This window comes from Sporobolomyces salmoneus, assembly GCF_050403485.1.
Source record: "Sporobolomyces salmoneus JCM6883 DNA, S_salmoneus_JCM6883_v1_ctg101, whole genome shotgun sequence".
In the NCBI taxonomy this organism is placed as follows: Eukaryota; Fungi; Basidiomycota; class Microbotryomycetes; order Sporidiobolales; family Sporidiobolaceae; genus Sporobolomyces; species Sporobolomyces salmoneus.
The window spans coordinates 1-25,962 of NW_027481062.1; the positions used below are offsets into that span (position 1 = coordinate 1).

Genomic DNA, 25,962 nt, shown 5'->3' on the forward strand with positions numbered 1-25,962 from the left:
CCCTAACCCTAACCCTAACCCTAACCCTAACCCTAACCCTAACCCTAACCCTAACCCTAACCCTAACCCTAACCCTAACCCTAACCCTAACCCTAACCCTAACCCTTCCTCCCACCTCGAGCACTCGAGCTACATTAGGGACCCAGAGCAGCCGAGCAGGTTCATGTTCGTGATCGCAGTCGTGCATCTGCGCCTTGTTCTGAGGCAACGGTCTTGAGAATTTGACGAGAACGAAAGTCGAGGTCGAGAATCGAAAAAGGGGCGTCCAGCGGATAGTCAGGAAGCGAAAGCTAGCTCAGAAGATCTACCATACGTACTGAGTGTCAGTCTCAACTATTCTTCGGTGTAGATAGAGGCGTAACAGAGAGAAAGACTCACCTCGAGCCGAAGAAGTTCGAAACGACTTCTCACGAGAGATCCACCGGGCTCCTTGACGCCTTAGCGATTCGCACTCAACCGGATCTATCATCTGAACATCCTCGTCCATCTGTCATTCTCGAATCGATAGAGAATCCCCTTTGAGGTTGAATGACGAATTCGAGTCGAGCAGAGCGTGGGCTGAAGTACAGAGCGGTAGAGCGATCACTGGGCTGTCACAGACCATAGAGAACTGTTTTTGCCGGCAGCAAGTCGTGTGTAGTCGGAGCTGGGTTGAGGGAGGGGACAAAGAGGGGAACGAACGTTTCTCTCCCTCCCCTTCACCCGCCAGCCTTTCGATACACACTCGCTGAACGATAACAAGCATACGAATCGACTGAGACAGCCAGCCTTCCATCAACGAGCCTCGATTGAGTCCAATCGGAACCGTTTCATCAATTCACTCAATTCCCTCGATCTCAGATTCCTGATCAAGCTATGGAGTGAGTCAGCTCTCTCTCTACAGACATCATCTTGACTGTAGACGAGTCTTGCGAACTCTCGCGCAGATCTCTCGGAGGTTTCATCGATCCCTCTCTCTCAACTTCCCGCCCTTCGACTCCCACCTCCTCTGCTACTCCTTCGAGCTCAACATCAGCAGATCCATCATCCTCGTCAGCCCGAGCGACCGCGATGCCGGGAGAAACGACGTTGGACTTGGATAATGAAGTGAAGAACGTGATTGCTGGATTTGGGAGCTTCTGGGGAAAGGTCAGGAAACAGGTAAGCACTCAATCACTCTCTACGACGGACAGAAACGACAGAGCGAGAGGAGGAATCGCAATTGCGATAGTTGGAGGATCAGAAGGGGGACTTCAGGAAAGGAGGGAAACTCGCCTCATTCGCGGGTCAAACGAGCTCGAAAACGTGAAAGAGATGACACTGACACACTCTTCAATCGATGTTAGTCTACAGCAGCTCTCGCAAACGCGGAGAAACAACTCGAAGCGACTCGAAAAGACCTGAACCCACTCCTCTCGAAAGCGAAAGCGAATCTCGACCAATTCTCCGTCGCCGCTCGAGCCGAAGTACAACGATTAAGCGAGGTACAAACGACATCAGGAGAAGGAAGTCAAGCGGGAGTAGTGATTGGAGCAGACGGATTACCTATGATCGTCGGTGGAAACGAAGAAACGAAAAAGTTGGACAAGGGGAAAGGAGTTGATCGATCTCCAGTCCATCAATCAGCATTGACATCGACATTGACGGATCAAGCTCCAGCAGCAGCCGCTTCCGATTTCTTCTCGAAACTTCAATCCCAATTCTCCTCGACGCAAACTCAAGCTCTCTCCTCACTCTCGTCCAATTTCACTCAAATTCAAGACCAACTCTCTCAACTCAACACGTCAACCGTCGCTGAAGAATACCTCCACAAAGGTGAACACTGGTTATCCGAATTCCGAGAAGAAGTTTCGAAACTCGCGAAAGAAGCCGTTCAAGTCGTTCCCCCTCCATCCTCTACTCCCTCTTCGACCCTTCACCCTTCGAAATCCTCGAGTAGTCTCACCTCAATGAAAGGATTATCGAGGAAAGATACGCTTCTCTATCGATTAGGATCGGATCCAGAGATTCTCCTCGTCGACCCAGCTTTACCTCCTCTCCCCTCTTCTACCGACTTGATCGATCTCCGTTCTTCCTATTCAACTTTTATTTCCTCTCTCCCTTCGTCTGAGAATCTGCTCGAATCCGATCTCGTGAAGGATGCGAAAGACCAAGGTGGAGAATTACTCGAAGAAACAAAACGGAAAGTTATCGAGAGTGAGAGTGAAGCGAGTCCTCAAGTTAGTGAAGAAGAGTTCTGGAAAAGGTATTTGTTCAGGGTTCATTTGATCGAGGAGGAAGAGGAGAAACGGAAGAAAGTCCTTTCCGGTGAGTCTTTCGAAATCCTTCGTTTCTCGCTCACTCTCTCGAAACTGCTGAATGACTGATTCGAAACTCGTTCTCTGGCTCCCTCTCGTCTTCTCTCTCTCTCCCACCACACATTCCTGCGATCCGATCCCTCGCAGTCACTCAATCCGAAGACGAAGATTTCACCTGGGACATCGACGAGGACGACGAACCTTCCACATCGACTCCCCATCCTCCTTCCCTCCCCTCTCTCGTCTCCACAGCCTCTCAAGGTCGTACCGTCGTCTCCGATCCCGCTCGTGCTTCTTCCGGCCTCGAAACGACCTCGAAAGAACCCGTTTCGCTCTCCGAACCCTCCTCCCCCTCGTCAGAAGCAGAACCCACCCGACTTCCCTCCGCATCTCAGCGGGTAGAGACTGTGCATGGTGTGAGAACCCCTTCTTCTTCGTCGGAGGAATCGCAGGGTACGAGAACTAGTTATGATTTTGTGGGAGAACGGAGCGGGAATCCGAGTATTGATGGAGAGAATGAGCCAAGACAGCACGATGAGGTGGAGAAAGTAGAGAGGGAGAAGGGAGAAGTGGAAGAGGAGGAAGAAGAGGAGGAGGATAGTGATTGGGAGTGAGCTTTGCGCGAGGCGAGTTTCGAGAGAAGTTTCAGTTTCGTTTCTCGTTTTCGTCAGTTTGTATGTGTATCATTCTCGCTTCGCTTAGATTGTCTCCGTGTGATTCACTTTGTTGCTATTCATCATTTCTCTCTGTCATTCATGTCTCGAGTTTCGCATTCTCTCTCCCATCGCTTTTCGTCCTCTCCTTCCGATCTCTTCACTACCAGCCCTCCCTCTCATCAACCAACGAGGCTGATCCGTAAACAAAGATATATTGAATTTCTCAATCGAGACTGTAGAAAGAGAGCAGAAGACTTCTAACGAAGACAAGAATTTTTTCAAGAGTAGCTAGCAGAGAGTGCACACAAGAGTTATAGAAACGAGAGAACGGAAAACAGTGAACGGCGAGGACGAAAAGAACTGAATAAAAAAGAGGGGGATTACAGCTTGAGAAAAAGAAAAAGAGAAACGTCCGATACGGAGCGAAGGGTTCTAGTGATCGGTGAGTTGGAGGTTACCTACATCGCACGCAAGAGAGAGTATCAGTTCACTGCAGATCGCAGGAGAAAGAGAGACAGAAAAGAGAAAGCTCACCAGAAACGAGTTTGTTCTCAAGAGTCGTTCCATCGGGAAGTTCGATCTTTTGTCCGTCGTTCGCGACGATAATAACCGTACCCCTCAAAATAACATTCCTTCCAAAGCTAACATCTCCAGCAACCGTCAAATGATCCAATTCGAGGAGGGAAGGAATCGTCTTGAAACGTTTTTGGAACGCCGCGACTTTCTTGAACGCGTCTCCGAGTTTGACAACGGGGGTAGATTGGAACATTCGTTCGGGGTTCATTCGGAGTTGACCGTGTTCGAGTTGGTAGAGATCGGAAGTGATGAGGAGGAGATCGGAACAAGATTTAACGGGGAGGAAACGAGACCGGGGAACGTTGATTCCGTGAGCGTTCTTGAAGTCTACATCATCACTCATAGCGAGAGTCAGTATCCAATACCGTTGAGAGGAGAGAGAGCTCGACTTACGTTTGATAGCAGCTCCGACGGCAGTTTCGAGTTGAATAACAGCTTCTCCCTTATCGGATTGTTTGTGGTTAACAATGACCTCGAGATCCATTCCATCATTCTCCATGATCCTCTTGATCGCCTTCAAGTTGACCCACAAGTTGTTCGTGTTGAAAATCTTGAACTTTCGTACCGATTTGAAATCTTCGACGTGATCCGAAGGGACTTGAGCGATTTCGAGGAGACGAACTCCTCCTTCGTAGTTGATGAGAGTTCCTCCTTTGACATCAGCCTTGGTCTTGTCCGTGACTTCCATCAAGAACTGCGAGCGAATAGCGAAATCAGTCTCGATTCGAGCGTAAACAACTGAAAAGATACCTCGACTCACCTCAGCTCCAGACTTGTGCATGTGTTCGAGAATGTTTTGATCGACGACAGCACCCAAGTTATCAACGTTCGAGACGAAGAGGTATTCTTTTCCTTGACTCAAAAGTTTATCGACCAACCCCGAATTCATGATCGCATCGAAAAGATCTCCATGTCCAGGAGGGTACCACGAGCTCTTATCCTCCAACGCCGATCGAGGAGTGGGGAGAAGAGTTTCCTTGTTGACTCGAGGGTAACGAGATTGGTTGAACGTCATGAGCTCGATTCGGTGGTTCGAGTATTTTTGGATAATTCGTGCAGTGTCTTCGTCCGTGTTGAACGAGTTCATGAGGATGAAAGGAACGTTGACGTTGTGAGCAGAGTTGAGGTGCTACAGAGCATCGTAAATCGAACGAGAGAGAATCAATCAGTCTCTCGAAAATCCGAAAAATCGTTTCGAGAAGAGAAAAGAACTAACCTCGATTTGTCGAACACTCAAATCCAAGAAAGTCATACCCTCTCGAACCTCGATAATCGATTTAGGTCCAACACATCCCATCGTAGTTCCGAGACCTCCGTTGAGTTTCAAAACGGCGAGTTTATCGAGTAAGGAAGGGTCGGAGCATTGAGGGAGATCAGAGTAGGCGATGATTTGGTCGTCGTTGGGTCGTTCGACCTTGTCCCAGTCACTATAGAGCGAGACGAAGCGTGAGCGACGAAAGGCTTTGCGAAATGAGCGTGAGAATGAAAACTTACAGTTTTTGACCTTGAGCACGTTCAGTAAGGTATCGGTTGAAGAGGATGAAGAAAGATTGCATCTCGGCTTCGAAGGCCTGTCGAATCGTCACGCCAGAGATCAGTTTTCCGCGAAACGAAGCGAGAAAAGAACGAGAAACAGAATCGGACTCACTTTCTTGTATTCGGGATCATCGATCTTTTGAATCATAGCGTTCAACTCGTTACGCATCGCTTTCGCAGAAACTCCGGTAGCGGCAGTTTTGAAGTCCTATCGAGACGGAAGGGAGATCGAAACGAAACTGTCAGTCAACGATCTCGAATACTCGCTCGGAACTGCTTCCTCTCCCTAGCTCGGCCATTCCAACGATTGTAGAGACGAGACTGAGTGAGTGATTCGAAAGATTCGAGTCGGATGGAAGGCGACAAGTGGGAACAAACGTTTGGCGATGCGATCGAGAGCCCAACTCGCTCCTCTTCGACTGGACCCAACCGACGTCGCTCCTACCCCAGCCCATACAGCTCGCTAGTAAAACTACTATACTCGAAACATCCGTTCGATCCGTGGTTTCCTCGTTGTTTTGAGAGAGAGTGGGGGAAAACGTGGTCCACCTCATTTCCCTCTTCCCTCCTCAACTAGCTCATACAGACCCTCTAGACTATCCCCAAATCTACCAGCTACCTCCGCTCAGTCATCCTCGAACACGTCTCGCGTCCCATCTCATCTCCCCGCGCAGAAATCGATTGAAAGTAATGCAGAGAATCACTCACCATAGCGGAATGACCGCGAGCCCTTTTAGAAGCTCCAGTAGGTTGTTGTGCAGCGGCGTCTAAGTTGTTGGACATCTTTCACAATCGTCGTTGTTTGGTGAGTGAAGAGAAAGAAAGAAGGGGAGACGAAAATCTGCGGAGAGAGAGGGAGAAGACGATCGCACAGGAAAGAAATTTTTTCCTCCTCTCTCTCTTTCGCTCTTTCGCTTCCGGAAGTGACTGATTGAGTTCGCACGAGAGAGCGCGTGTCGTTCAACTCGAGCGAAATGTTTTCGTAGAAGGAAAAAAGGCGGGTCGCTTTCCCTCTTTCTCCTTTCTCTACAGGGACAGAGAGACCGAGAGGTGTGTAGATCCTCTTCGAAAGAACGATCGAGAGGAAGAAGGAGAGAAAGAAAGTTTCGGTCTCTCGCTCGAAAGAAGAGAGATGTTCGTTTTCGCTCGACTGGGACGCTCGATTTCGTTTTGAGCAACGTGTGAAAGAGGGAGTCGCTCAGGACGACTCATACACTTGTGAGAGTCGAGCGAGCGAGATGGCGAAAGAGACTCAGCCTGGGAGTTTCTGTTCAATCCGACTTCGAGTTTCTTTCCGTCCGTCCGTTTGGGAGAGTACACTGATGACCTCAAGGCCAGCGCGTGATCGACTATCTCAGCGAAGCGATCACCAGCGCATTGGATGTCCTTCGCTAGTAGCGAGCGAAGCGGTTAGTGAACAAAGCGATGTCCGCGAGCGAAAATTCCGAATCGACGCGAAACATCAGCACGAGCTGAATTACAGTCGTCGCTACGAGCTAGCGTGGCAGCAGTCGAGCGCCAGTACACGAGTGAAAAGCGAGTGCAGGGCGAGCGAAGCGTTCAGGCAAAATTTACGAGCGAGAGAAAACGAGCGAAGCGAAAACTTACAATCGACGCGAAAGATGACGCTGCACCGAGCGCTCACTGAACGGTGACAGGTCACTGTAGGATCGCATAAGGTCAAATCGTATGCTAGCGAGAGTATCACAAGATCCGAGCAGCGGACACGACAGCGAAGCGCGACAGAAAGAAGGAGAGAACCGAAGCGTCGAATGGTTAAAAACCTCCTGTAGCGAAGCGAGAGCCAGCAGGAACAGCTCTTAGCACTACTTCGGGCTCTTTTAGAGATTCTGACCTGAGCGAGCTGCTGCTGAACAGGCTCGGAGCGCCAAAGTTGAGGGAAAGGGACTCAATCCGTCGGAGGAGTCTGAGACACGAAACGATGTCAGACTATTGCTGAGCTATCTGACAGCGATCTTGACTCACCTGTTGCGTCCGCAACGTCGAACGAGTGAAAGGAAAGAGTTCAAGAGATGACGAACCTTTTCGAGTGCTTCTCTCCGCTCGACTACTCGCTCGACCGCTCGAAAACTGCTCCTGAACCGATTGTAGAAGCTCACATGACTCGCCCACAACCGTGATGTCCCCCCGAACCGCTCATTCGGTCCGCCGCTGCGACTTCATCTAGATCCAACTCTCAGCTATCTCATTTCCCTTCGGACGATCGCTGATGGACTCGGTACGGAAATGCGATGTAAGACTAGCCTGAGGGAGCCCTTCGTGCTAGAACGGAGTCGTAGGATGTGCGAAGAAAGGGTACGTCGCCGTCGCTCAAAAGAAGTCTCGAGAAGTCTCGCTCATCTGATCCTCCCTCATCTGATCCTCCGCAAACGCTTAGATCTCGTGCCCGTCGTCCGTTCCACCGAGATCCAACGACCGCCGAAAGTCCGATCTCGCTTCGGTAGACCGCTTGCTTTGTCTTCTCGTTTCTTCCCTCTCTCTTCCCTTTCTTTCCCTCGCGAACTCGCCTCACGATGTCCCATTCTCATCGACAACATACTCCCAGCCATGCGAGCTCTTTGACCTCCTCGTCTATGCCACCTCCCGAGCTTCCCCCTCGAGATTACGGTACGATGCTCCAACGCGCTGAAGAACTCAAGACGCTTTACCCTCATCTTCAAGTGATCGCGGATCGTCTCTACTCGATCAGTCGACGTCAATGGAACGATATGGATGGGGTACCAACGAGGAGGGGGATCAGTAGGACGAGGGAAATTATCGTTGAACTCGAAAGGACGATTCGTGATCCCAGTCGAGTGGGTCGTTTCTCCTTCGCTTCTCGCTCACTCGCACACTGACTCGTCTTGCCTAACGTAGGGAGCAGCACTCCTTGATCTCATTAAAGCGTTCAAAGTAACCATTTTCTCTCATGAATCGATCTCTTCCTTTTTTTCGCTAAACCTTTCTCATTTCTAGGAGAAATCCGAATCTCGACTCAAACGGCAATCTGTCGACGCTCGTCGGCTCCTCTTCTTCCACAAGCTTATCTCAACGATCCCTTCGTCGACTTCGCCCGACGTGAAGTGCCTCAAACTATGTCTTCTCCGACTCAGTCAAGCGGCATTTCAGGACTTAGGGCTCGAAGACGAAGACGAAACTTCAAACGGAATCGAAACGATCGAACATCACGTTCGGGAGATTAAAGAACTGGTCAAAAACGCCAACAAGGAAGCTCCGAATTCGGAGACTGCGAAGAATTTGTTGAACGAAGCGGTAAATTGATCCTCGACGTCTTTCCTCATTCTTCGACCACACGCTGACCTTTTTGATCCGCTGTACAGAATGCACTCGTCACGACAATTTCGGAAACGTGCGTGAGTCGCATTTCCCTGTTTTTTTCTTCGAAATAGCAACGACGGCGAAGAAGGAGCTTACATTTGCTCGCACACGTGTCGTAGGAATTGGTTCCTGGATCAAGTTGGTGTAAGGTACGAGCTCTCTCCATCTCGATAATCACTCTTTCTCCTTTATAGAGCTGACTTTGCCTTTCGCGCATTGAACGATCAGGTATGGAATCGCGTCGTTGGTGAAAATCGATATCCCGAGCACCTGCTCTACGACGACGACGCTGTCGCTTCCACTACCGAGTCTCACTCTCTATCCCGCTTCTCTCCCGTCAATCGCCGTCGTTTCTCATCGTTTTCGTTTGTCTCTCCTTCGGTTCGAGCGTAATTCAATCTTCCACCTTTTCCAACGCTTCGACGATGGTACCGAACTCATATAGAACGATATCCTCCCGACGTCGACCCGTTTGGAGACGATCGCGAACAAATTTCGGGTTTCGATTTCGTTACCGGACGAAAGGCTCGAAGTACTTTCTGCTAACAGTCTCTATCCCTCTCGGATTTCACAGTCTACTGAAACACGACGACAACGACGTTAACTATCGACCTATTCACCTTCCGCATCACCTCTCACATTACGTTTTCAGTCAGACTCTCGCTCAATGTCCTTTCAAGATTTCCCGCACCACGACCTTCGTTCTCGCTTCCGCAACATCGCTTGATCTCGGTCGCGTCTCTCTTACTCGCTCGCACTCTACCCAACAGACATCTAGCCCGATCATCGTTCTTTCTCTCTCTTTCGAATCGATGCGCTCGGATCTTCGCCCGCTTCTTCTCCAACGTACGTACGTCGCTCAGGGGTCAAAGGCGGGGAAAACGCTCAGATGTCGTGAGGAAAGATCTCGTCTCGTCCGCCGAAGGAACCGAGCGCATCGATTCGAAAAAGTTCCTCGATCTCGATTTTGCTCGTCTCCCTTCTCTCTCGCATCCTCGTTCCCTCTCGCCACTCAAGATGCCGTCAGTTCTGACTCAAGATACTTCACGCTCTTAGACATATCAAGAGATGCGGTCATTGGCGAAGACACTGCACAACAAACTCATCGAATATGGAGATCGACGAAACCCGGCGACGCTGATCAGCGAGGTGTGGTTGATCAAGGAGCGTGAATGGAACTTTATGAAACTTATCAAGGTCAGAGACGGTGGACAACACATTAGCTGGACGTTAAAGATCGTCAAGGCGATTCGGGATGCGACCCAAGACCCGAGGCTAGTGAGTTTTCGGCTTCTTTCTCGCTTGATCGATTTCTCGTCTCGTATATGCAGCTGATCGATCCTTTTCTTGCTGGAATAAAGACGGGGGAACTTGCGACTTTGGTCGAAACGTTTGCAGTGAGCCGAACCTTTTTCTTCCTTCGACTTGTCGAGTCCTGCTAGAGGCACATGTCGAATGTAGAATGAGTGCGATAGACTCATTAAGCAACACTCCAAAGATCCTCGCGGCCTCGTTATCCTCCGATCTTGGATCAATCACATTCCCGCGTCAAACTCGGGCAAAGTCGAATGTTTAAAGTTAGTCCTCGGAGCTCTCGAACAGCGACATTACAAGGTGCTGTTCCTCAAAGACGATTACAAGAAGAGTGTCATCGACTATATTATCGAATACCTCAAAGAAATCGCAGTATCCGTCACTCAAAGCAGAAATCGCAATTTAACGCCCGCGATGAGACGCGGTCATTTAGTCGAAGCCGTGGGTACTTCAAGCTTGCTATCTACCTACTCCACAGCTAACGACACTCTACATTGCTGCCACAGGAAGATGCTGCCGATGAAATCCGGCAACTCTGCGTCAGTTGAGCGAACACGTTTTCCGAGCTGTTCTCAGCTCAAATTACTGACCCTTCTTCTTCTCTCTCATAGACTAACAACCTAAGCGAACGCTGGATGCGTGTAAGAGATTCCTGTCTCTCTCTTCTCGAGACGCCGAGCTAACATCGTCGGTTTTCGACTTTTTTCAATCAGCGTTGGAATGATACCGTCTACAGGCAGAAATTCGACCAGGCACTGCTCTATCGCGATCTTAGAGGCAACGTTTATTCTCTCGCAAAGCATGAATCGTCGCAGTTCGAGCCTTCGAACCGTTCTCTCGTTGATCGTTTCTAGTTTTAATTTTCGCTCTTTACTCGTTATCTCCACATTCCCTTTCCTTTTCCACCCAAAATAACCTCGCATGGACGCTAACGCACTGCTAATTGGCTATCTCCTCTTCTCTGATTCTCCTACAAGACGAGCGCGAGCGAGAACGAGAACGAGAACGAGAACGAAAATGATTGAGCTTGGCCAAGAAAGATCACGAGGAGAGAAAATATCAAGAGACCGGTTCATCTCTTCCCGAAGCGCTCCGTCTCGACTCACAGCTCGCGGGAGGGCAAGAGAACCGAGAGCGAGACTCGACATGAGAGCTCAAATCTCGCTCAAAAGTGAGGAAATCGAACGCCAGTTTCGATTTTCATCTGCAAAGAAGCGAGAAATTCTATTCGATATCTAGTCCTACATTCCGACCCAGATCCACACGACGATCCACAGCGTGATCCCTATCCAAGTGACTCCCCAAAACTCCCTCGCAGCATCTTTGAACGCTCTCGCGATCCCTTTCTCTCCTCCTAGTAACCTCGTTATCCACTCCAGCGGTTTCCCGAGTACGACGAACAATATCGTACGTACGAGTCGAACGACGGGGCGAAGGAGTCGAAGAAGGGGGAGTAAGAGAGAGTTTTGCGAGAGTCGGTGGAGAATTCGTTGAGCGAGATCTTTCAGTCTCAAAGTGAGGGATTCGTGGTCGTTCGGATCGTCGTAGGGTGAGTACTGAGGTAGTGAAGCTGTTGTCGAAAACTTCGGAGTCGAAAGTATCGAAGACGACGACGAAGAATCTTTCTCCCATAACCAAACTCGACTGACTCTTCTCACTTTACTCGGTCTCCTCCCTCTCTCCCTCGTCCGTCCCTCCTTCTCACTCTCGTCGCTGTCACTCGTACTTTCGTCGTCTTCTTCGAAATTTCTCCGAAGATTCGTCGGTCGATTCGAGATCGGTTCTCCCGCTCCTCCTCCTCCTTCGACGCCTCCATCATCTAAATTCGCTGAATACCCATACTCACTCCCCATCACTCCATTCGACGCATTTGAGAACGTCGGGAAAATCCCATCTTCCTCGATTTCCTCCTCCTGCTCAACATCTCCCGCTTTCTCGTTTCCTCTTTTCCACCTCAATCCTCCTCCTCCTCCTCCTCCTCCTCCTCTTCTGTTGGATGGTCCTTTCGTAGACTTCCCGTTGGTCCGTCTTCGAGATTTCCTCCAACGTTTCAAGAATCTTCTCCCAACTTTCGCTAATCGAGGAACGAGGAAGAACAGGAATAGCGAGATCGAGAGAGGCAGGTAGACGTGTAGATAGATCACGAGTTGAGAGGGTAGGAGACATGATTGTTCTGTGAATGAGGCTGAATTCGTCGAGAGAGAGGAAGAAGAAGAATCGGAATTGACGACGGGAGGGTAGAGAGGAAGGATTGTATAGCCGGGATTCGAGACTCCCATCGCCATAGACTGCGACGAATTATCAAGCTCGTCAGTTTCGTCTCAACTCGATCGGGGAAAGAAAGAGAGAAAACAGTTTGACGTACGAAACTTTTCACCGTCGTTTCTGTCACCGTCTCCCCCTCTCCATCTCCATACCGATGCTCCACGTAGCAATAATCGTGATCATCCCCACTAATCACTTTCCTCGGTCTCACTCTCTCTAGCAACCATCTCGTTTCCATCTCTCCAACCAAATTCTGATACCCCTTTCCAAATCTATCCCTAATTCCACCTCCCCATCTCCTACTCTCCCTTCTCTCTCCACAGTTCGTACCTTCCGGTCTATACAGCGGAATATGCGTGAATAGGATCCGAGGTTTCTCCTCCTCCTCCTTCTGAGAGCGTCGTCGTCCGAGTTCTTCTAACCATCCCCTCATGTCCCCGAATTGCTCGTTCCCGTTCCAGAAAGATTGTTCGATTAAGGCAATCGAATCAATCCAAACGAGGTTCCAACCCTCGAATTCTCGTTCGCCCCAAAGCGGTCCAAAGCTCGTCTCGAACCTCTTTCTACCGCTTTCTGGCAGCGTTGATTGTGTCGAATTGGTTGAGAGCGAGGGATGAAGAGTAAGGTCGTGGTTACCGGGAACGTAGATTACTGGAACGGGTGGGTCGAGTTCGGTCGAAGAAGAGGAAGAGGAAGTGAAGGATGTGGGTTTTTGTCGGGGTAGAGGGAAGAAACGGTGGAATTGACTCGTATACCCATCGTACCTACTCATCAAAGTCGTCAGAGAAACATTCTCGTCAGCTCGAACGTGACAGAAAACAAAGAGAAGCGGAAGAGTTTGAGCTCACGTAGTCGAATCGCGCATTTCTCTCCCATTATCCAATAAATCCCCATTCCACACAACCGCATCAATCCCCCTCGTTCCACCTCTCCGTGTAAGGAACTTCCAAGATTTCCTCATGAATCGATTGGTAACCTCGATACTCAACCATTTCAACCCTCGATTTCGTCCTTCATAACTTCGTTCCATATCCAATAACTGAGGATCCGTCACTAACAGTACTTTGAACCCTTCTTCGTTATCTTGTCGTTGTCGTGGTGTTGAAGTTGACGTGGAGGGAGCAGAGGAGGAGGGTTCATCGAAACATGTCCAACCTTTCTCCGCATCGATCCAAAACGTCCCCAATTCGTACCAGAACACGAGGAGCGCGATTATTCCTCTCAGTAGTAGTGTGAGGCGTCGAGGTAGCTGGTTCTGAGAGGAGGAAGAGGAGGGAGAAATGGGAAGCGAAGAGGATTGAAGTAACGAGGGTGAACGGATCGAAGGGGAACGACGAGTGAAGGAGCGCATGACCGAGGCTTAGCTGAGTACGAACTCGATTTCGCATCAGTCTACGCAAAGCGTGGATAGATGCAGACAAGAGACGTTGACGTACCTTGTTCTTTCGAGCGAACTGAACTCGACTTTGCTGCGTGCCTGCACGGTCAGTCGGTATTCCAGTACACAGCGGTAACAGCTGACTACCGATCCAGCTTGTCTTCCTTCGGGTGGTCGAGGTTGTTGGTGAGTGACGAAGATTTAGAGATGAAAGAACCTCGAGTCGATTTCTCCAGCTCTTCCCTCGCTTTGTACTCGACTGTTCAGCCAAGTAGTGTTCGAACAAGCTCCTACTATCAATCCTACACGGTCAAACGCCGCTCGATCTCCAGAAACTCTTCACCTCTTTCCACCGCCTCCTTCTCCCTTTCTCTCCCGTCTTCCCATCTCTCCGATGACCTCTACCCCCTCAGCACCGCTTCTAGGTACCCCTTATATTCTCTCGCAGTCCCAGTCCCACCCGTCCTCAACAACCACAACCCAAATAACTCCTCCTCTCTGCAACTCCCTCACTCAATTCAAGCGCTTGCTCTCGTCCTCTCGATCGCTAGATGACGCGATCACGACCCGTTTGAATCGCGCGAATGCATTGTCTCGAGGAGATGCTGTAGGTGGTGGGGAATGCGAGAAAGTTTGGAGTGAACTCAAGGAACGCTGGAGTGAGAGAAACAGGGTTTTGAGTTATTGCGATCAAGTACTGAGCACAACAACGACGGGGTCTACGAGTGAAGGGAGTAGGAGGAGGGAAGAAACTGGGTTGAGCGCGGAAAAGGGGGAATTGGGGAGAGGGAGAAGTACGGAATCGGAAATCAAGGTGAGCTCTCACAACAGTACCGCTCACTTGCGCTTCTATCGGAGTTATACTGACGGGAACGTTGGACTGGATGTGTATGAGTGAACAGAGACAGCAACTGCATCAAGAATTCTCGATCGAGCGAATCATTCGACAACGGACTCTCAACTTGCTCGCTTCTCGCTGTCCCTCACTCGCAACGACAACGGCGACGGCTGTAACATCAACAGAAGGTAACGGATCAGATGAGGAAGCGGTTCGGGTTCCGAGAGCTATCGGGGAAGAAACGGAAGAAGAAGAGAGGAAACGAAGGAGAGGGAGGGATGAGAGAGGTGGGGTTAGATGGGCTTAGACTGTCGTGTGTCGCTGGATATCGTCGATCCACCGACAATGGTCGTGTAAGAAAGGGTTGGAGGAACAGGATGAAGTATTTAATCGCATTCGTTTTTTTCGCAAAGCGCATCTCGCAACTCATCTCCTTCACTCGGTATTTTATCTGCTGGTGCCGTCTTGTCTCCAAAAGAGTCCTCGAGAGAGCGCCCTCTCCACGCATCGAAGCGCTCGACGCTCAACGCTACGGGTCTCATCGAGAGCGAACGAGCTCGAATCGTAGGGCTTTCGAATGCTCCTCGTACGGCGCTCTGCCGGAAGTCCTCCCTGATTCGCGACGATATCCACGACATCTTCGAAACAAGCTCAGATACGAGAATCCATTTCCTCCCTCACAAATTGACCGGCGACTTCCCCGCTATCGGGATCTTTCTCACCTCTTTCTTCTCACCACACCTTCAAACGCTCAGCACAACATGTCACAACTACGGACACTCACTGTACTGTGCCTCACCTTGATCAGTCACGTCGTAAGTTCTCCAGCTCCTTCTCCACTTTCTCGAACTCGCCGACTCTTCATCAACTAACTCCAGGACCTCCCTCTCTCACTCTCCAACAGTTCGCTCAATCCTCCTCGTCATCTATCACAAACTCGACCTCTCTTCCTGCTGCCTCATCAACGCCTACAGCGACTTCGGTCCCCTATTTCACTATCCCAAACACTTTCACTCCTCCCGCTTCTGGTCCCTCCGGCGTTCCCGGCTCGTACGTTCACTCTTTCCCTTCTCCCTCTCTCCTAACACTCCCCTACTGACGCCCTCTCGCTCCTCCCGCACGCGCGCAGAGTTGTGACTATAACGAACGGCCCTTATTATTCCGATACCTTCAGTTATACGGCCGCGTTGAGTACAGTACAACCCACCGGGAATATAACGAGGTCGGACGTGGCGGCTTCACAGGGTGGAGCGGGGGGGAGCACCGGGTTACAACCCGATCCGACGAATTTACAAGTAAGTTTCTTCGTTCGCTTCGCTTTTCGCCCTCCTCGCGCCCGATTTCGGATGCGTTATGAGAGGATTGAAGCCAAGGTAGCAGAAGAGAAGAAGGGAACTGATACTATGTGTGTGCGGGTGAAACAGACTGCAGCGGCTCGACGAAACTTCGATCTCGGAACTTCAAGCTCCAATGTATTCAACGGAGCTTTCGCCGGTCTATCGATTATAGTTTTCGGCATCATGACCGGTATCGGTTTTGTCGCCCTGTAGACAACTTGGCGAGAGCGGAAGAGAGGGAGAGGGATCGGAGCGGGAGTTTCGAATTCTCAATCTAGTTCGTCTCGTCTTTTCCTCCTTTTCTCGAAGTCTTTGATGTATCTCGTATGTTGTTCTGCTCTTATGTATATCGTCGTAAATATATCTTACTTCATCTGTAACGAGTGCTCTCAAAAAGTGCAGCAGATTCGAAGGAAGTTAGAGCTTTCCTCTCGCTGATCATCCTTACTCACACGATCGAAGGAGGTGCTACAAGAGACAAAGAGACTCAAAGATGACAGGGTTTCATGAGAGAACGAGCCGCTCGTAAGCGATCAGAACTGACTACGACTCATGGGAACGAAACGAGAATGGTGTCCCTCTGATCGAGCGCGGAGAGAGTGTTGCTCTTCAGCATTGTGCGAGCCCGAATCCTGTGACGAATGTGATAAAGTCGGCAAGCTCGCTCCGTGATGATTCTTGAGCTATTACCACATGAACGTTCGATAAGCTTGAGAACTTGATCCGAGAGCTATTGGCGTCACTTACTCTCGTCCATTCATCTCCTAAGCCGTTCATCTAGTCAGTAGAAAGCGCGAGCGTGTGAGTTTCAAGCGCTTGCTTCCATGAGGCGAGAAAGCGACTCACGCAGACACGATCGATTTTCTCGAGTTCTCTCCTGATCGTTATCTTCTATTGTCCCGTCCAGCACCCAACAGTAGACCATCAGTGACGTAGGAAAGGTGAAAAAAGAGGAACGAAACGAACGATTCCTTCGATCTCCCTCTCGATTTTCGCCTTGCTGTCTTGATTCTTCTCCCGCTTTGCCTGCCTGAGCAGCTTCTTTTCATGTTCCAACCGCGCTCTCTCGCTTACGACTTCCCTCAGAGCCTTCCACAGTCCGTCCGCTCGAGTTTCCGCCTCGTTCATCGAAGACAAAGCGAGCGTAGCATAGTTATTCGGACCGAGTTCGGCGAGAGTCGCTCGGAGAATCTCGAGGAAAGGGAACGTCTTTGACTGCGTCGGAATGTGACCGAAGATGTAAGTGCGAAGTTGAATCCATTCGGTGTAGAGGTTGTAACGATCTTGTGCGACGAAACGGAGCAAAATAGTGAGCGGAAACCAGAGGGAGAGAAGAAGTTGACTTTACCCTCGCCTCGCAAAAGCTGTCTACCATCTCCGCGAGAGATCGATAAGCCTGATCGCGCGAGTGTCCAGAGCTGTCAGTACACCGATTCAGCGACTCTAGCAGAGAAGGGACTCACCTCCAGGCTCGGGCGTCTCAAGGCGTCATTTAATGCCAATCTCAACAGTTCTGGGTAATGATGTCCATGGGTCTCTGCAGCGACATTCGTCATTTCCCCCCAATCGTGTGCGCTCACAGTCTCAAGTTTCTTGAAAACTTCGTCGAGTACGTCTCGTTCCTCCTGAGTAGATCCTTCGGGTAACTTGTAGAAAAGTTGTTGGAAGGCAGAGAAAGAAATGTTGGGTCTCAAGAAGGGAGAAGGTGTCGCCATCGTCGTTATCGCCGTTCGGGAAGAGTATAAGAGGAAGAGAAAGGAAAGATCGAAGAACCCCATTCATTTGTGATGATCCGTGCACTCATTCACACGAACGCGACCGTGCGCATCGAGACGCTCAGTGCAGCCTCGTGTGCGCCAAGAGAAGGTAGGCGCGGAAACGTTGGATCGATCGATCACCTTTACTTCGACGAAAGACGGACCGAGCGAGAGGCTCACGAGAGATAAAGAGGATGGATAACAGGGATGGAAGAGGTCGAGAGGAGGAGCTACTTGAGAGAGAGAAGTTAGAATTGACGACGACTGACTGGCGCGAAAGGACGCGGAATCTCGTTCGAACGAGCGGCGAGGGAGAATTGTGGTGAGGAAGCATGAGAGTGAGAGCTTTGTGACGAATGAGAGCGTTTACGGGGTTCGATTTGAGCCTGGGAGCGCGGAGTCTGATAACGATCCGCCAAACGATTCTTGAGCTGTCGGCAAAAAATTGTTCAGCTTTCGGAGCGAGTCGAGTTTTACGGTATCACTTACGTTTGTCCAGCTAGGTCCCAATCCGTTCGTCTAGATGAAAGGTCATTTGTCCAGTATGAACGATCATCGCTTGTTCGACCAAAAGCAAACCGAGCAGCAGTAACTCACGCAGATATTATCGATCCTTGCGAGGTTTATCCTGATGGCGAGTTCCTGTGATCACCGTCGAGTTCAAAGTTAGAGTGAGCTGTCAAGTTCACGATCGCGACGTCCGAACTGAAGGGAAGTGATCCGCAAACGAAAAAGACGCACGACCGCTTTGATCTGTCCTTTGATCTCCTTCTTCTCGGACTTTGACTTTCTTTTATTCCTTGCGTCCTCGAGCAGTTCCTCTCCTCCATCCAGCAAGTTGAGATTCGCCTTGACTTCCTGCAAAACCTTTCGAAGTCCTTGCGCCCGAGTCTTTATGCCCTCACTCGTGATCGTCAACGTACTTTCCGTGAGAGTGGTGTATTGCTCGAGGTTGATCTTGGGCAGAGAGCGCCTCAAAGTATCGAGAAACGGAAATTTCGGATGAGATTGGAGGCCCCCGACCAAGGCGTGGAACGACTGAAGTCGATGATGATCCTGTACGTCAAGTAAGGAGTAAGAGCGAGTTTAGGACTTCAGAAGAAGCGAGAATCACGTACTCTCGCTCTGATAAATCGGCGGAGGTAGCATCGAGTGCACGGTACGCCTACAAACTCCCAACCAAATCAGCCATCAAGCTGAGTCCGTGCAGGATCCGTCAAGCTGGAACTCACCAACAGCGTTTCCTTTTGCCGAGCGCCGACGAGGGCCAGTCTCATTTTTTCCGCTTGATGATTCTTCTCTCCTTCTCCCTTGTACCTTTCCTCCTCCTCCTCCTCTTCCTCCTCGGAACCGCTCTCCACTCCTCCATGAGGTGCAATCATCATTTCCCAATCATCTTTGCTCACACCTCGTAACCTCGTTCGAGCCTCTTCGAGTGCTGAGCGTTCGTCGGGAGTGTTGCCGTGCGGTAAATTCTGAATGAGTTGTTGAAATGCTCGGAACGAAAGCTGAGAAGCCATGGAGGACGACGAAGACGTTCAAAGGGAGGAAGAGGAAGGAAAGGTCGAAAAATTCGTGCTCGAGGCGGTCTTCGTCGCTCGAGTCGCTTCGTAGATCCGTGCGTTATATCTCCGGTAACGATCTGTGCGTCCACGTGGAAAGAGAGAAAGGCGAAAGTGGGTGCCGGAAGATCGTCGATGAGCTCGAATTGTCGGATCGGGCGGTGTAAATACTTTCACAATACGACCTTGCTTGAGAGAGCAACCTCACGACGACAATCAGCAACGCCAAGGATACCGACAGAAGATCTGAGGGGCTTACGTAACACGGCGAAGCAGATCGAACAGAGAAACCTGTCAAGAAAGAGAGAAGCGAGAACGAGGATCAGCTTGTCGTGAGTCGCGGACCGTTGCAGTTGTATCGCAAGCACACTCTCCATATGCTCTCCAAGACGTTGGGGGGAATGAGGGAATCTTCTGAAGAGGCTCGATTCATTTCTAACCTGCGAAAACGAAAAAGAAACGTTGACCAGTTGACGGTCCGAAATCGATGAAATGTGAGAGAGAGTTTAGCGAGCAATGCTCATCACGGAAAAGTACGTACAGGGAGCTACTCAAGAGTGAAAGTGATCAGAATCGATAGACGTTTCGACGGTTTAACGGCGTGAAAGGTCGTTCGGTTGTTCCCAGAGAATGTTGTCGCGGTAGGCTGATGCGGAAAGATGGGCGATGAAGGCTCATCGCGTTTGCGTTCCAAAGCTGAAAGCAGAGGAAATTCAGCTTTCATTGAAGCTTCGAGCGAGAATGAGAGTGAAAAGGAGGGGAAGATGTACCGTGACCCATTCAGATGGAAAGAAGCGGAGCTGAACAGAAGAGAGTAATGACAGGATTAGGCCAAAGTCGCGTTGAAGAGAGCAAAAGTGTCGAAAAGAGGAGGGACTTACGAGCAAGGAATGAATCCTTTGAAGTTCTTACCTCTGTTCAGGCAATTCTTGAGTGATCGGTAAAGACTGTCGACTAAGGGTACTGAGAGGACTCACGATCTTGTCGTCATCATTGCGCACTCTGGCGGCTTTCAATCTCGCAAGACATTGTTCGAGTGCCTCCACCTTGCTAACTCTCCTCCTCCCAGTAGTGCTGAACGTACTGTTCTCGAGTTCTTCGTACTGGTCCATGTTGAGGAGACCGAGGAGAGTCCTTTTGAGGCATTTGAAGTACTTATCGCCATCGGGATTCGGAGCGGATTCGAGGTCCTGAGCGACTCCAGTACAGAATTCGGACCAGCGTTGGTGGAGGTAAATCTCATCCTGTACAACAAAAGTACAGTCCGAGAGACAAGTAAGCGGGATGAAGGAAGAGATGAGCCCGCCCGAAAGTGAGAAAACAGACTCACTCTGGCTGCGATGAATTGTTCCGCGACTGATTTGAGTTTCTCGTACGCCTAGTTCCATACTCATACATGTTGCGATCAGCAAGTCGTCCCCTCGAACGCGACTGAGAGGGAGGAACTCACGTGAATGTCCCTCTCACCGCGCGCTTTAGCGAGTGCCGACCTCAACGCATTCGAAATATGTGGCTCCTCCTCGTTCATCATCCCCCAATCTTCATCAACATTTTCCAGCTTTTTGTGAATCCCATCGAGTTCGGCCCTTTCAGCATCATTGCTGCCCGTGGGTAACGCATTGAGGAGTCGCTGAAACGGGACGAGCGGCGGTCCCATCGACGAACTCATCGTCTTCGTCGTCCTCCTTGTTGTCGCAAACGAAGTGAACAATCAAGAAGAGAGAGTCGTTTTGCGCTCGAAGCTCGTTTGGAATTCGAAGGGTATCCGTGCCCTCGCTCGGATCTCGTGTCGATGCGTACGTTTTCGTGATTCATGCTCGACAAGGGCGAAGGTCGAAGTGGGTTCCAACGGCTTCGAGCTCGTTCCACTCGAGAAGGGCGAGTTCCCCGTCGAGTCGAAAGAGATCCGATTCGGTCTCTGAAGGGGAGTAGCCGATTCCCTTCATGTTCCAGTCCGTGGTTCCTATTGTTCATGAGAAAGTGGGTGAGCGAAAGCGATACGGGATTCGAATCGAAAACCGAGAAAGAGAAAGGATTAGACTTACTCTCGCTTCAACAAATGGGCTCATCGATCGGAAAGCGAGAACGTCAACCGTATCGAGATCCTTAGATCATGAAGAGACAATTTAGTTGCTTACAGATTCACCGAAAAGAGAGTCCCGAATACAGAAAAAACTTTGAGTCCAAACAACGAGATTCAACTTCCTCACGATTCCTCCTCCGTCCTCGTCTCATCACCCTCACCGTCTTTATCCGCATCATTCGATTCATTCGACGATTCCCTCCTCATTGAAGGTTTCAAATCAACGACTAAAACGCTCAAATTATCCGTACTGAAATTCCTATATTTTCCCCACTCTCTCAGAGTCATCATCAGCTCGAGTCTTACTCCTCTCTCTCTCGCTCAAAAGAGAGTCGAGAGAAACAGAAAGAGAGAGGGGGAAACGAGGAGGACTTACGCAAGTGCATGATCCAATAACCTCTGACTCGCATCCTGAGCGTTCAGACTCTTTCTACAAATCTCGACGGCTTCTTCATCTGAACAAACGTCCCATAACTATCGTTCATCCCAGTCAACCAACTCATCTCATCAGTTCTCATACCTCTACTCTCCCTTCCTCTCGAGAAGAGGGACTCGGAACTCGACTCGACTCGGAGACGAGAAGAGAGGAGAGAAGAGAAAAGAAGGGATAAAGAGAGAGAAAGGGAGAAGAAGAGAGAAGAGAGACTTACACCATCACAAGCAACGATTAACCAATCATCCTTCTCTCCCAATTCAGTTTCAGTCGTGTAGGGTTTTCCAACGACGAATTCTTTCATTGATGAATCTCCTAGAGCTCGAGTAACCGCCAAGACACCTGTACCCGCACGCGAGAACGCATCAGCTATCGAGCTCGAGCTCACTCACTCTTTTGAGAGAGAGAGACGAGAAGACAGGAAGAGACGGAGAAGGGAGACAGAGAGAAGATGTACCGTTCACGCGATTATTGAGAACGAATCCACCAGCATCGGTAATTCGTTTAACTTCGGACAAATCAGTCCCTTTATGATCGTACGACAATCTAACTGCTTTACCTCCTCGACTAGTGTGTGCGTGGTCTCACAATACGTATCAGTTCTCCCGAGAGCTTCTCACAAATCAAGTTCGTCGAAGGGGACTCACGATAATACCGCTCTCGCATCTCCCACATTACCCACATACAAAGTCTTCTACCTCACTCCCTCTACAACCTGTGCCGGTCCCTCCACCTTAACTCCCCCTCCTTCCTCCTCTCCCTCCTTCTCGAATACTATTCCCTCTCCTAATCCCGCCGTCCCTTTCTTTCCCCCCACCGCATTCCCCTGCGCATCCTCGAGACGAAGGAACGCGACGACGGCGGTACATCCCGAATGAAGGTTCCGAGAAGTAGCGAGATGAGAGAGGTGGGAATCGACTTGTTGGAAAGTTTTATTGAGGATCGAAGGGACCGAAGTTGATGGTGACGATTGATTCAAATTCGCCAATAAATACTACAAGTCCCGAACATTTCTTATCAGCACGACCTCGCCCCAGCAAAGAAGGGAGAAAAGCTGGGAGAAAGAGAGAGAGAGAGTGTGGAAGCGTACCTTATGAAATTCCATCCCACACCATTCCGCGGCATGTTTCCCCGCATGACCATCCCAAACTGCCCAAAAACCCTGATCCCTAACTCCTCCAAAATCATAAATAAAAGAATGAGCATCTTCCATAGTTCGTCGACATTTCTTGTTTCGATCGACTGAAACTCCTACTCGAAATCCTCCACCCGGTGAGCTGGAGGAGGAGGATGAGGGGACGGGGTGTTGGTTCAAGACGCCGAAGGTTTCGGAAGAGGAGGCGAGAGTAACGGGTACGACGAGTGCGTTCCCACCGGCGGAGGAGGAAGATGAGGAGGTAGAAGCGGAAGAAGATGAACGGGGATTCATGTGACGATGTAACACCGGTAATTGATCCGGTTCGTCGGAAGTGACGGGTGGACACGTTTCGTTTATCGCTTTAATATCCAATTTCAACGTCGGAGGAGTCGTCCCTTCACTCTGACTTGACCCTGCGGAAGAGTCGCCGGAATTCGAGGAAATCGAGTTGGAAGGAGAGAGCGAAGTGGAGGAGGGTCGATCAGGTCGGCGAGACTGTAGAGAAGAAGCCAGATTGACTGACTACCGCGTTGAACTGAGGGGGTCTGGAGGGAAGCGGGAGAGATGGGAGATCAAGAAAGGGATGGGTCTTAGATGAGACCGATTCGGAGGCAATTGAGGGCGGACTGAGTTGGAGTCGCGGGTGCGAGGAGAGTGCGTCGGTACTGGCTACTGATAGAAGTCGGCGAGAGACTCGTACAGCTGATGTATGGGGAATTGGAGAAGAGAGAAGCGGGGGAACGTCTTGGTTGGATTTGGCGTGCGTTTAAGGATGCCGCTCGGGTACTGAAGTGTCTTGTGAGGTAGGCTGAGTATGCTGGTGATAGCGAGAATCGAGTAAACAGAGTCGGAGAAAGAGGTCAACGACTCGATTTCTTGATGACGCGTGTTCATCATTCTTTCTCTCGCTCTTCACATCTTCGCTTGATTCGCTACATTGCTTCGACTCTTCAGCTACGCCAGTGTACCCCCGCCAGAGTCTCAGATCCTCGCCGTTCTCATCATCATCCGTCTCGAAGTCGAAGAACGCTCTAATTCTCCTCGCTTCTCTCTCTTGCTCTCAAGCTCCAAATTCAACTGCTCCATGTAAGTCAAGGCAGTCACTACTGGCGAGCAGACTGGGCTACAAGACGAGACATCTCCCGAAGGATGACAATCGTATCTCGCGGATCTTTATCCTGTTAAAGAAAAGTCGTTGAATAAGGGTTTACCCACTGACGGGAGGAACGTATGAGGAGGATTGCTCTGGGGAACTCAATCGACTTCGAGCCAAGATTAGGACGAGCTGACGACGCCGATCGGATTCGGACGATGAATAGAACTTGTATTACTCTTTTTTTCTCTCATCTGCCTTGGTCGCTACCGGGTGAGTCTCTGAGCTCTCAATCTTGACCGAGCTCGGAGGAGAAGGAGGAGAAGTTAGGTAGGATCCCTTTCGAATGATGAGAAACTTTTAGAAAACGTCGGAACCAAGTTTTGAGATGTCGACCATACAATTTTCGTTTATTGCTTACTGACGGAACGACGTGCTATAGAGTGATCATTCGAGACCGAGGAATCTCAGCGCGGACGAGCTGACAACGTCGATCGGATTTGGACGACGACAGAGCTTTTGTTTCCTCTTCTTCAACTTTTTCTCGTTCTCCTCTGTTGTTCTCCATCAACCGTTTCTAGGTGAGTTTGCGCTACCCAGGCTCTCTTTGAGAACTCCAAGGCGACCATGGGGATTTTTCTCGAGTGATGAGTAACCTTAGACGACGGAATCAAGAAACTCTTTTTCTTTTGAGATGTCGACCACAAATTCTTTTCGTTTATTGCTAAACTGACGGCACATTCTCGACCTTATCTATCTTTCCATGAGACACCCTGTCGTAAGCGAGTTAGTTAGTTACTGACCTCCCCTTTCGTTTCGTTTCCTCGCTTCGAATCGAAACAGTCCTCGCTTTCCGTTCTCTCTGAATCCCGAATGTCTTTCACCCCTCGACTCTCCACTACTCATTTCGTCCCACCCTCCTCATCAACGATCTACTTCACCTACACTCCTTCCCCTTCTCTTTCTCCCTCCTCCAACGCTGAACAACGACTCCCTCGGTTCGAACCTCAACTCTGGACGAATCTCTTCTCCCCCTCTTCGAACTCTAACTCTAACTTTAACGAATGGTATTCGATCCCTTTCCTTCCTTCTCCACATCCTACTCTCAATGGTCTCCTCATAGCGACCGTCGAAGTCCCGCGAGGACAGGGAGAAGCGAGTTATGAATTCATTTTATCGATTGAAACATTTCGATGATGAGGGGAGGATCGAATGGTTAGGAAATCAAGATGGGAACGGGAAAATACATTTCGTTACCTCTCTTTTGGGACCTACTATCAGACCATTGAGAAGCGAGGGAGTCGAAGGAGATTGGAGTGAGGAGGAGGAAGGGAAAGTTCTCATTGGTCGATTCTCGACTCGAATGAATGAAGACCTAAGTTACTATGATCTAACGAGTATCGTCGACTCCTGGAAAGAAGGTTCTGAAGCAGTGAAAGGGTTGACAATGGAACAATCCTCGTTCGTCATTTTCCCTCTTCTCTTCCTCCCTTGAAAATCGCTCTTTCTAACTAACTCAAGCGAGTTCATTTCTAGTCGTACCTGGTTCATCCCCCTAACCCTTTCCATCCTCCATCCTCCTCCTCAACGCCGCTCTCGAACGTTTCCCCTCGATTCATCTCCCAACTCTTACTACTCGAATCAATGCCCTCGTTTTCCTCCCCCTCTCCTCCTAGACGTCTCATCGTCTTCCCTTTCTCTTCGAGCGGGACCAACTCGAGCCTTCTAGGCTCTCATGAGGATGAGGATGGAGGAAAGCTCCTGCTTCGATGTGAACGTGACGACCCCGAAAACGAAGAAAAAGGAGGTGTAGTTTTCGTTCAAAGCTCATCCTCCTCTCTCAAATCCGATTCATTCGACTCACTCATCTCTCTCGCCGTTTCCATTGCTGCTCGATCAGCTCTCTACCCATCATCATCCTCTCACACTATCTCGGCCGCCGTCCAAGTCCAAGAAGAAGAAGAAGAAGAACCGATTCAGCAGCCGTCGAAAGATTTAACGTTATGTACCTGGAACGCCCTCGGTCCCGATTATACCCTCTCCTCCCTACTTCGCCACCTATCCCGTATCTTATCCTCCTCTCATACGTCAGAAAGATTGATTGAGACCCTGAAGAAAGGAGGTGTGATGCTAGACGATGGGTGGCAAGATACCTCTCCTTTTTCACTCTGACGCCTCAACGGGAGAAGGAGAAGAGCTGCAAGGGTTGAGGAGCTTTGGAGTGTGGGAGGGATGGTATGACTTGAGTGAGCGAGTAGAAAAGGGAAAAGAATTGGAGGGAGCTGTAAAGAGGATTAAGGGGTTCGGGATTGAGAGGATTGGAGTTTGGATCACTATTACCGGTTACGCAGATCTCCCTTCTCTGAGCTACGTCTCTGATT

General features: G+C 50.0%; 12 protein-coding genes across 12 annotated transcripts; 5 read left to right on the top strand and 7 right to left on the bottom strand.

Annotated features, from left to right (window-relative positions):
• Positions 1 to 7: 7 nt before the first annotated feature.
• JCM6883_000795 (uncharacterized protein) lies at positions 8 to 187 on the bottom strand (the record flags this gene model as incomplete). Its single annotated transcript, XM_076635427.1, has 1 exon — positions 8 to 187. A coding segment is annotated over one exon (180 nt), but the record flags the coding sequence as incomplete, so codon positions are not given.
• Positions 188 to 855: 668 nt separating this feature from the next.
• On the top strand, positions 856 to 2,890 carry JCM6883_000796 (BSD domain-containing protein; the record flags this gene model as incomplete). The annotated part of the gene is made up of 4 exons (XM_076635428.1): positions 856 to 860; positions 927 to 1,140; positions 1,326 to 2,286; positions 2,424 to 2,890. The coding sequence occupies 4 exons, from the start codon at positions 856 to 858 to the stop codon at positions 2,888 to 2,890; spliced, it is 1,647 nt and encodes a 548-aa protein (XP_076484577.1).
• Positions 2,891 to 3,364: 474 nt separating this feature from the next.
• On the bottom strand, positions 3,365 to 5,827 carry UGP1 (UTP glucose-1-phosphate uridylyltransferase; the record flags this gene model as incomplete). The annotated part of the gene is made up of 8 exons (XM_076635429.1): positions 3,365 to 3,390; positions 3,467 to 3,835; positions 3,902 to 4,202; positions 4,269 to 4,637; positions 4,725 to 4,935; positions 5,003 to 5,079; positions 5,157 to 5,252; positions 5,753 to 5,827. The coding sequence occupies 8 exons, from the start codon at positions 5,825 to 5,827 to the stop codon at positions 3,365 to 3,367; spliced, it is 1,524 nt and encodes a 507-aa protein (XP_076484578.1).
• Positions 5,828 to 7,578: 1,751 nt separating this feature from the next.
• On the top strand, positions 7,579 to 10,245 carry JCM6883_000798 (uncharacterized protein; the record flags this gene model as incomplete). The annotated part of the gene is made up of 8 exons (XM_076635430.1): positions 7,579 to 7,860; positions 7,922 to 7,957; positions 8,021 to 8,317; positions 8,386 to 8,418; positions 9,440 to 9,661; positions 9,715 to 9,780; positions 9,845 to 10,138; positions 10,204 to 10,245. 8 exons carry the CDS (start codon positions 7,579 to 7,581, stop codon positions 10,243 to 10,245), a joined length of 1,272 nt encoding a protein of 423 aa, XP_076484579.1.
• Positions 10,246 to 10,938: 693 nt separating this feature from the next.
• CDC1 (putative lipid phosphatase CDC1) lies at positions 10,939 to 13,313 on the bottom strand (the record flags this gene model as incomplete). The annotated part of the gene is made up of 3 exons (XM_076635431.1): positions 10,939 to 11,985; positions 12,063 to 12,726; positions 12,811 to 13,313. 3 exons carry the CDS (start codon positions 13,311 to 13,313, stop codon positions 10,939 to 10,941), a joined length of 2,214 nt encoding a protein of 737 aa, XP_076484580.1.
• A 421-nt stretch (positions 13,314 to 13,734) lies between these two features.
• JCM6883_000800 (uncharacterized protein) lies at positions 13,735 to 14,485 on the top strand (the record flags this gene model as incomplete). Its single annotated transcript, XM_076635432.1, has 2 exons — positions 13,735 to 14,154; positions 14,243 to 14,485. 2 exons carry the CDS (start codon positions 13,735 to 13,737, stop codon positions 14,483 to 14,485), a joined length of 663 nt encoding a protein of 220 aa, XP_076484581.1.
• Positions 14,486 to 14,939: 454 nt separating this feature from the next.
• Positions 14,940 to 15,728, top strand: JCM6883_000801 (uncharacterized protein; the record flags this gene model as incomplete). Its single annotated transcript, XM_076635433.1, has 4 exons — positions 14,940 to 14,993; positions 15,083 to 15,228; positions 15,308 to 15,473; positions 15,603 to 15,728. The coding sequence occupies 4 exons, from the start codon at positions 14,940 to 14,942 to the stop codon at positions 15,726 to 15,728; spliced, it is 492 nt and encodes a 163-aa protein (XP_076484582.1).
• Positions 15,729 to 16,936: 1,208 nt separating this feature from the next.
• On the bottom strand, positions 16,937 to 17,230 carry JCM6883_000802 (uncharacterized protein; the record flags this gene model as incomplete). Its single annotated transcript, XM_076635434.1, has 1 exon — positions 16,937 to 17,230. The coding sequence occupies one exon, from the start codon at positions 17,228 to 17,230 to the stop codon at positions 16,937 to 16,939; it is 294 nt and encodes a 97-aa protein (XP_076484583.1).
• A 290-nt stretch (positions 17,231 to 17,520) lies between these two features.
• Positions 17,521 to 18,792, bottom strand: JCM6883_000803 (uncharacterized protein; the record flags this gene model as incomplete). The annotated part of the gene is made up of 6 exons (XM_076635435.1): positions 17,521 to 17,703; positions 17,762 to 17,791; positions 17,870 to 17,914; positions 18,014 to 18,328; positions 18,387 to 18,437; positions 18,505 to 18,792. The coding sequence occupies 6 exons, from the start codon at positions 18,790 to 18,792 to the stop codon at positions 17,521 to 17,523; spliced, it is 912 nt and encodes a 303-aa protein (XP_076484584.1).
• A 950-nt stretch (positions 18,793 to 19,742) lies between these two features.
• JCM6883_000804 (uncharacterized protein) lies at positions 19,743 to 20,503 on the bottom strand (the record flags this gene model as incomplete). Its single annotated transcript, XM_076635436.1, has 3 exons — positions 19,743 to 20,078; positions 20,165 to 20,212; positions 20,285 to 20,503. 3 exons carry the CDS (start codon positions 20,501 to 20,503, stop codon positions 19,743 to 19,745), a joined length of 603 nt encoding a protein of 200 aa, XP_076484585.1.
• A 537-nt stretch (positions 20,504 to 21,040) lies between these two features.
• Positions 21,041 to 22,779, bottom strand: JCM6883_000805 (PP2C family serine/threonine-protein phosphatase; the record flags this gene model as incomplete). Its single annotated transcript, XM_076635437.1, has 6 exons — positions 21,041 to 21,176; positions 21,294 to 21,391; positions 21,568 to 21,692; positions 21,808 to 21,917; positions 22,049 to 22,344; positions 22,441 to 22,779. The coding sequence occupies 6 exons, from the start codon at positions 22,777 to 22,779 to the stop codon at positions 21,041 to 21,043; spliced, it is 1,104 nt and encodes a 367-aa protein (XP_076484586.1).
• Positions 22,780 to 24,454: 1,675 nt separating this feature from the next.
• Positions 24,455 to 25,753, top strand: JCM6883_000806 (uncharacterized protein; the record flags this gene model as incomplete). The annotated part of the gene is made up of 3 exons (XM_076635438.1): positions 24,455 to 24,648; positions 24,731 to 25,046; positions 25,118 to 25,753. The coding sequence occupies 3 exons, from the start codon at positions 24,455 to 24,457 to the stop codon at positions 25,751 to 25,753; spliced, it is 1,146 nt and encodes a 381-aa protein (XP_076484587.1).
• Between the last annotated feature and the right edge of the window lie 209 nt (positions 25,754 to 25,962).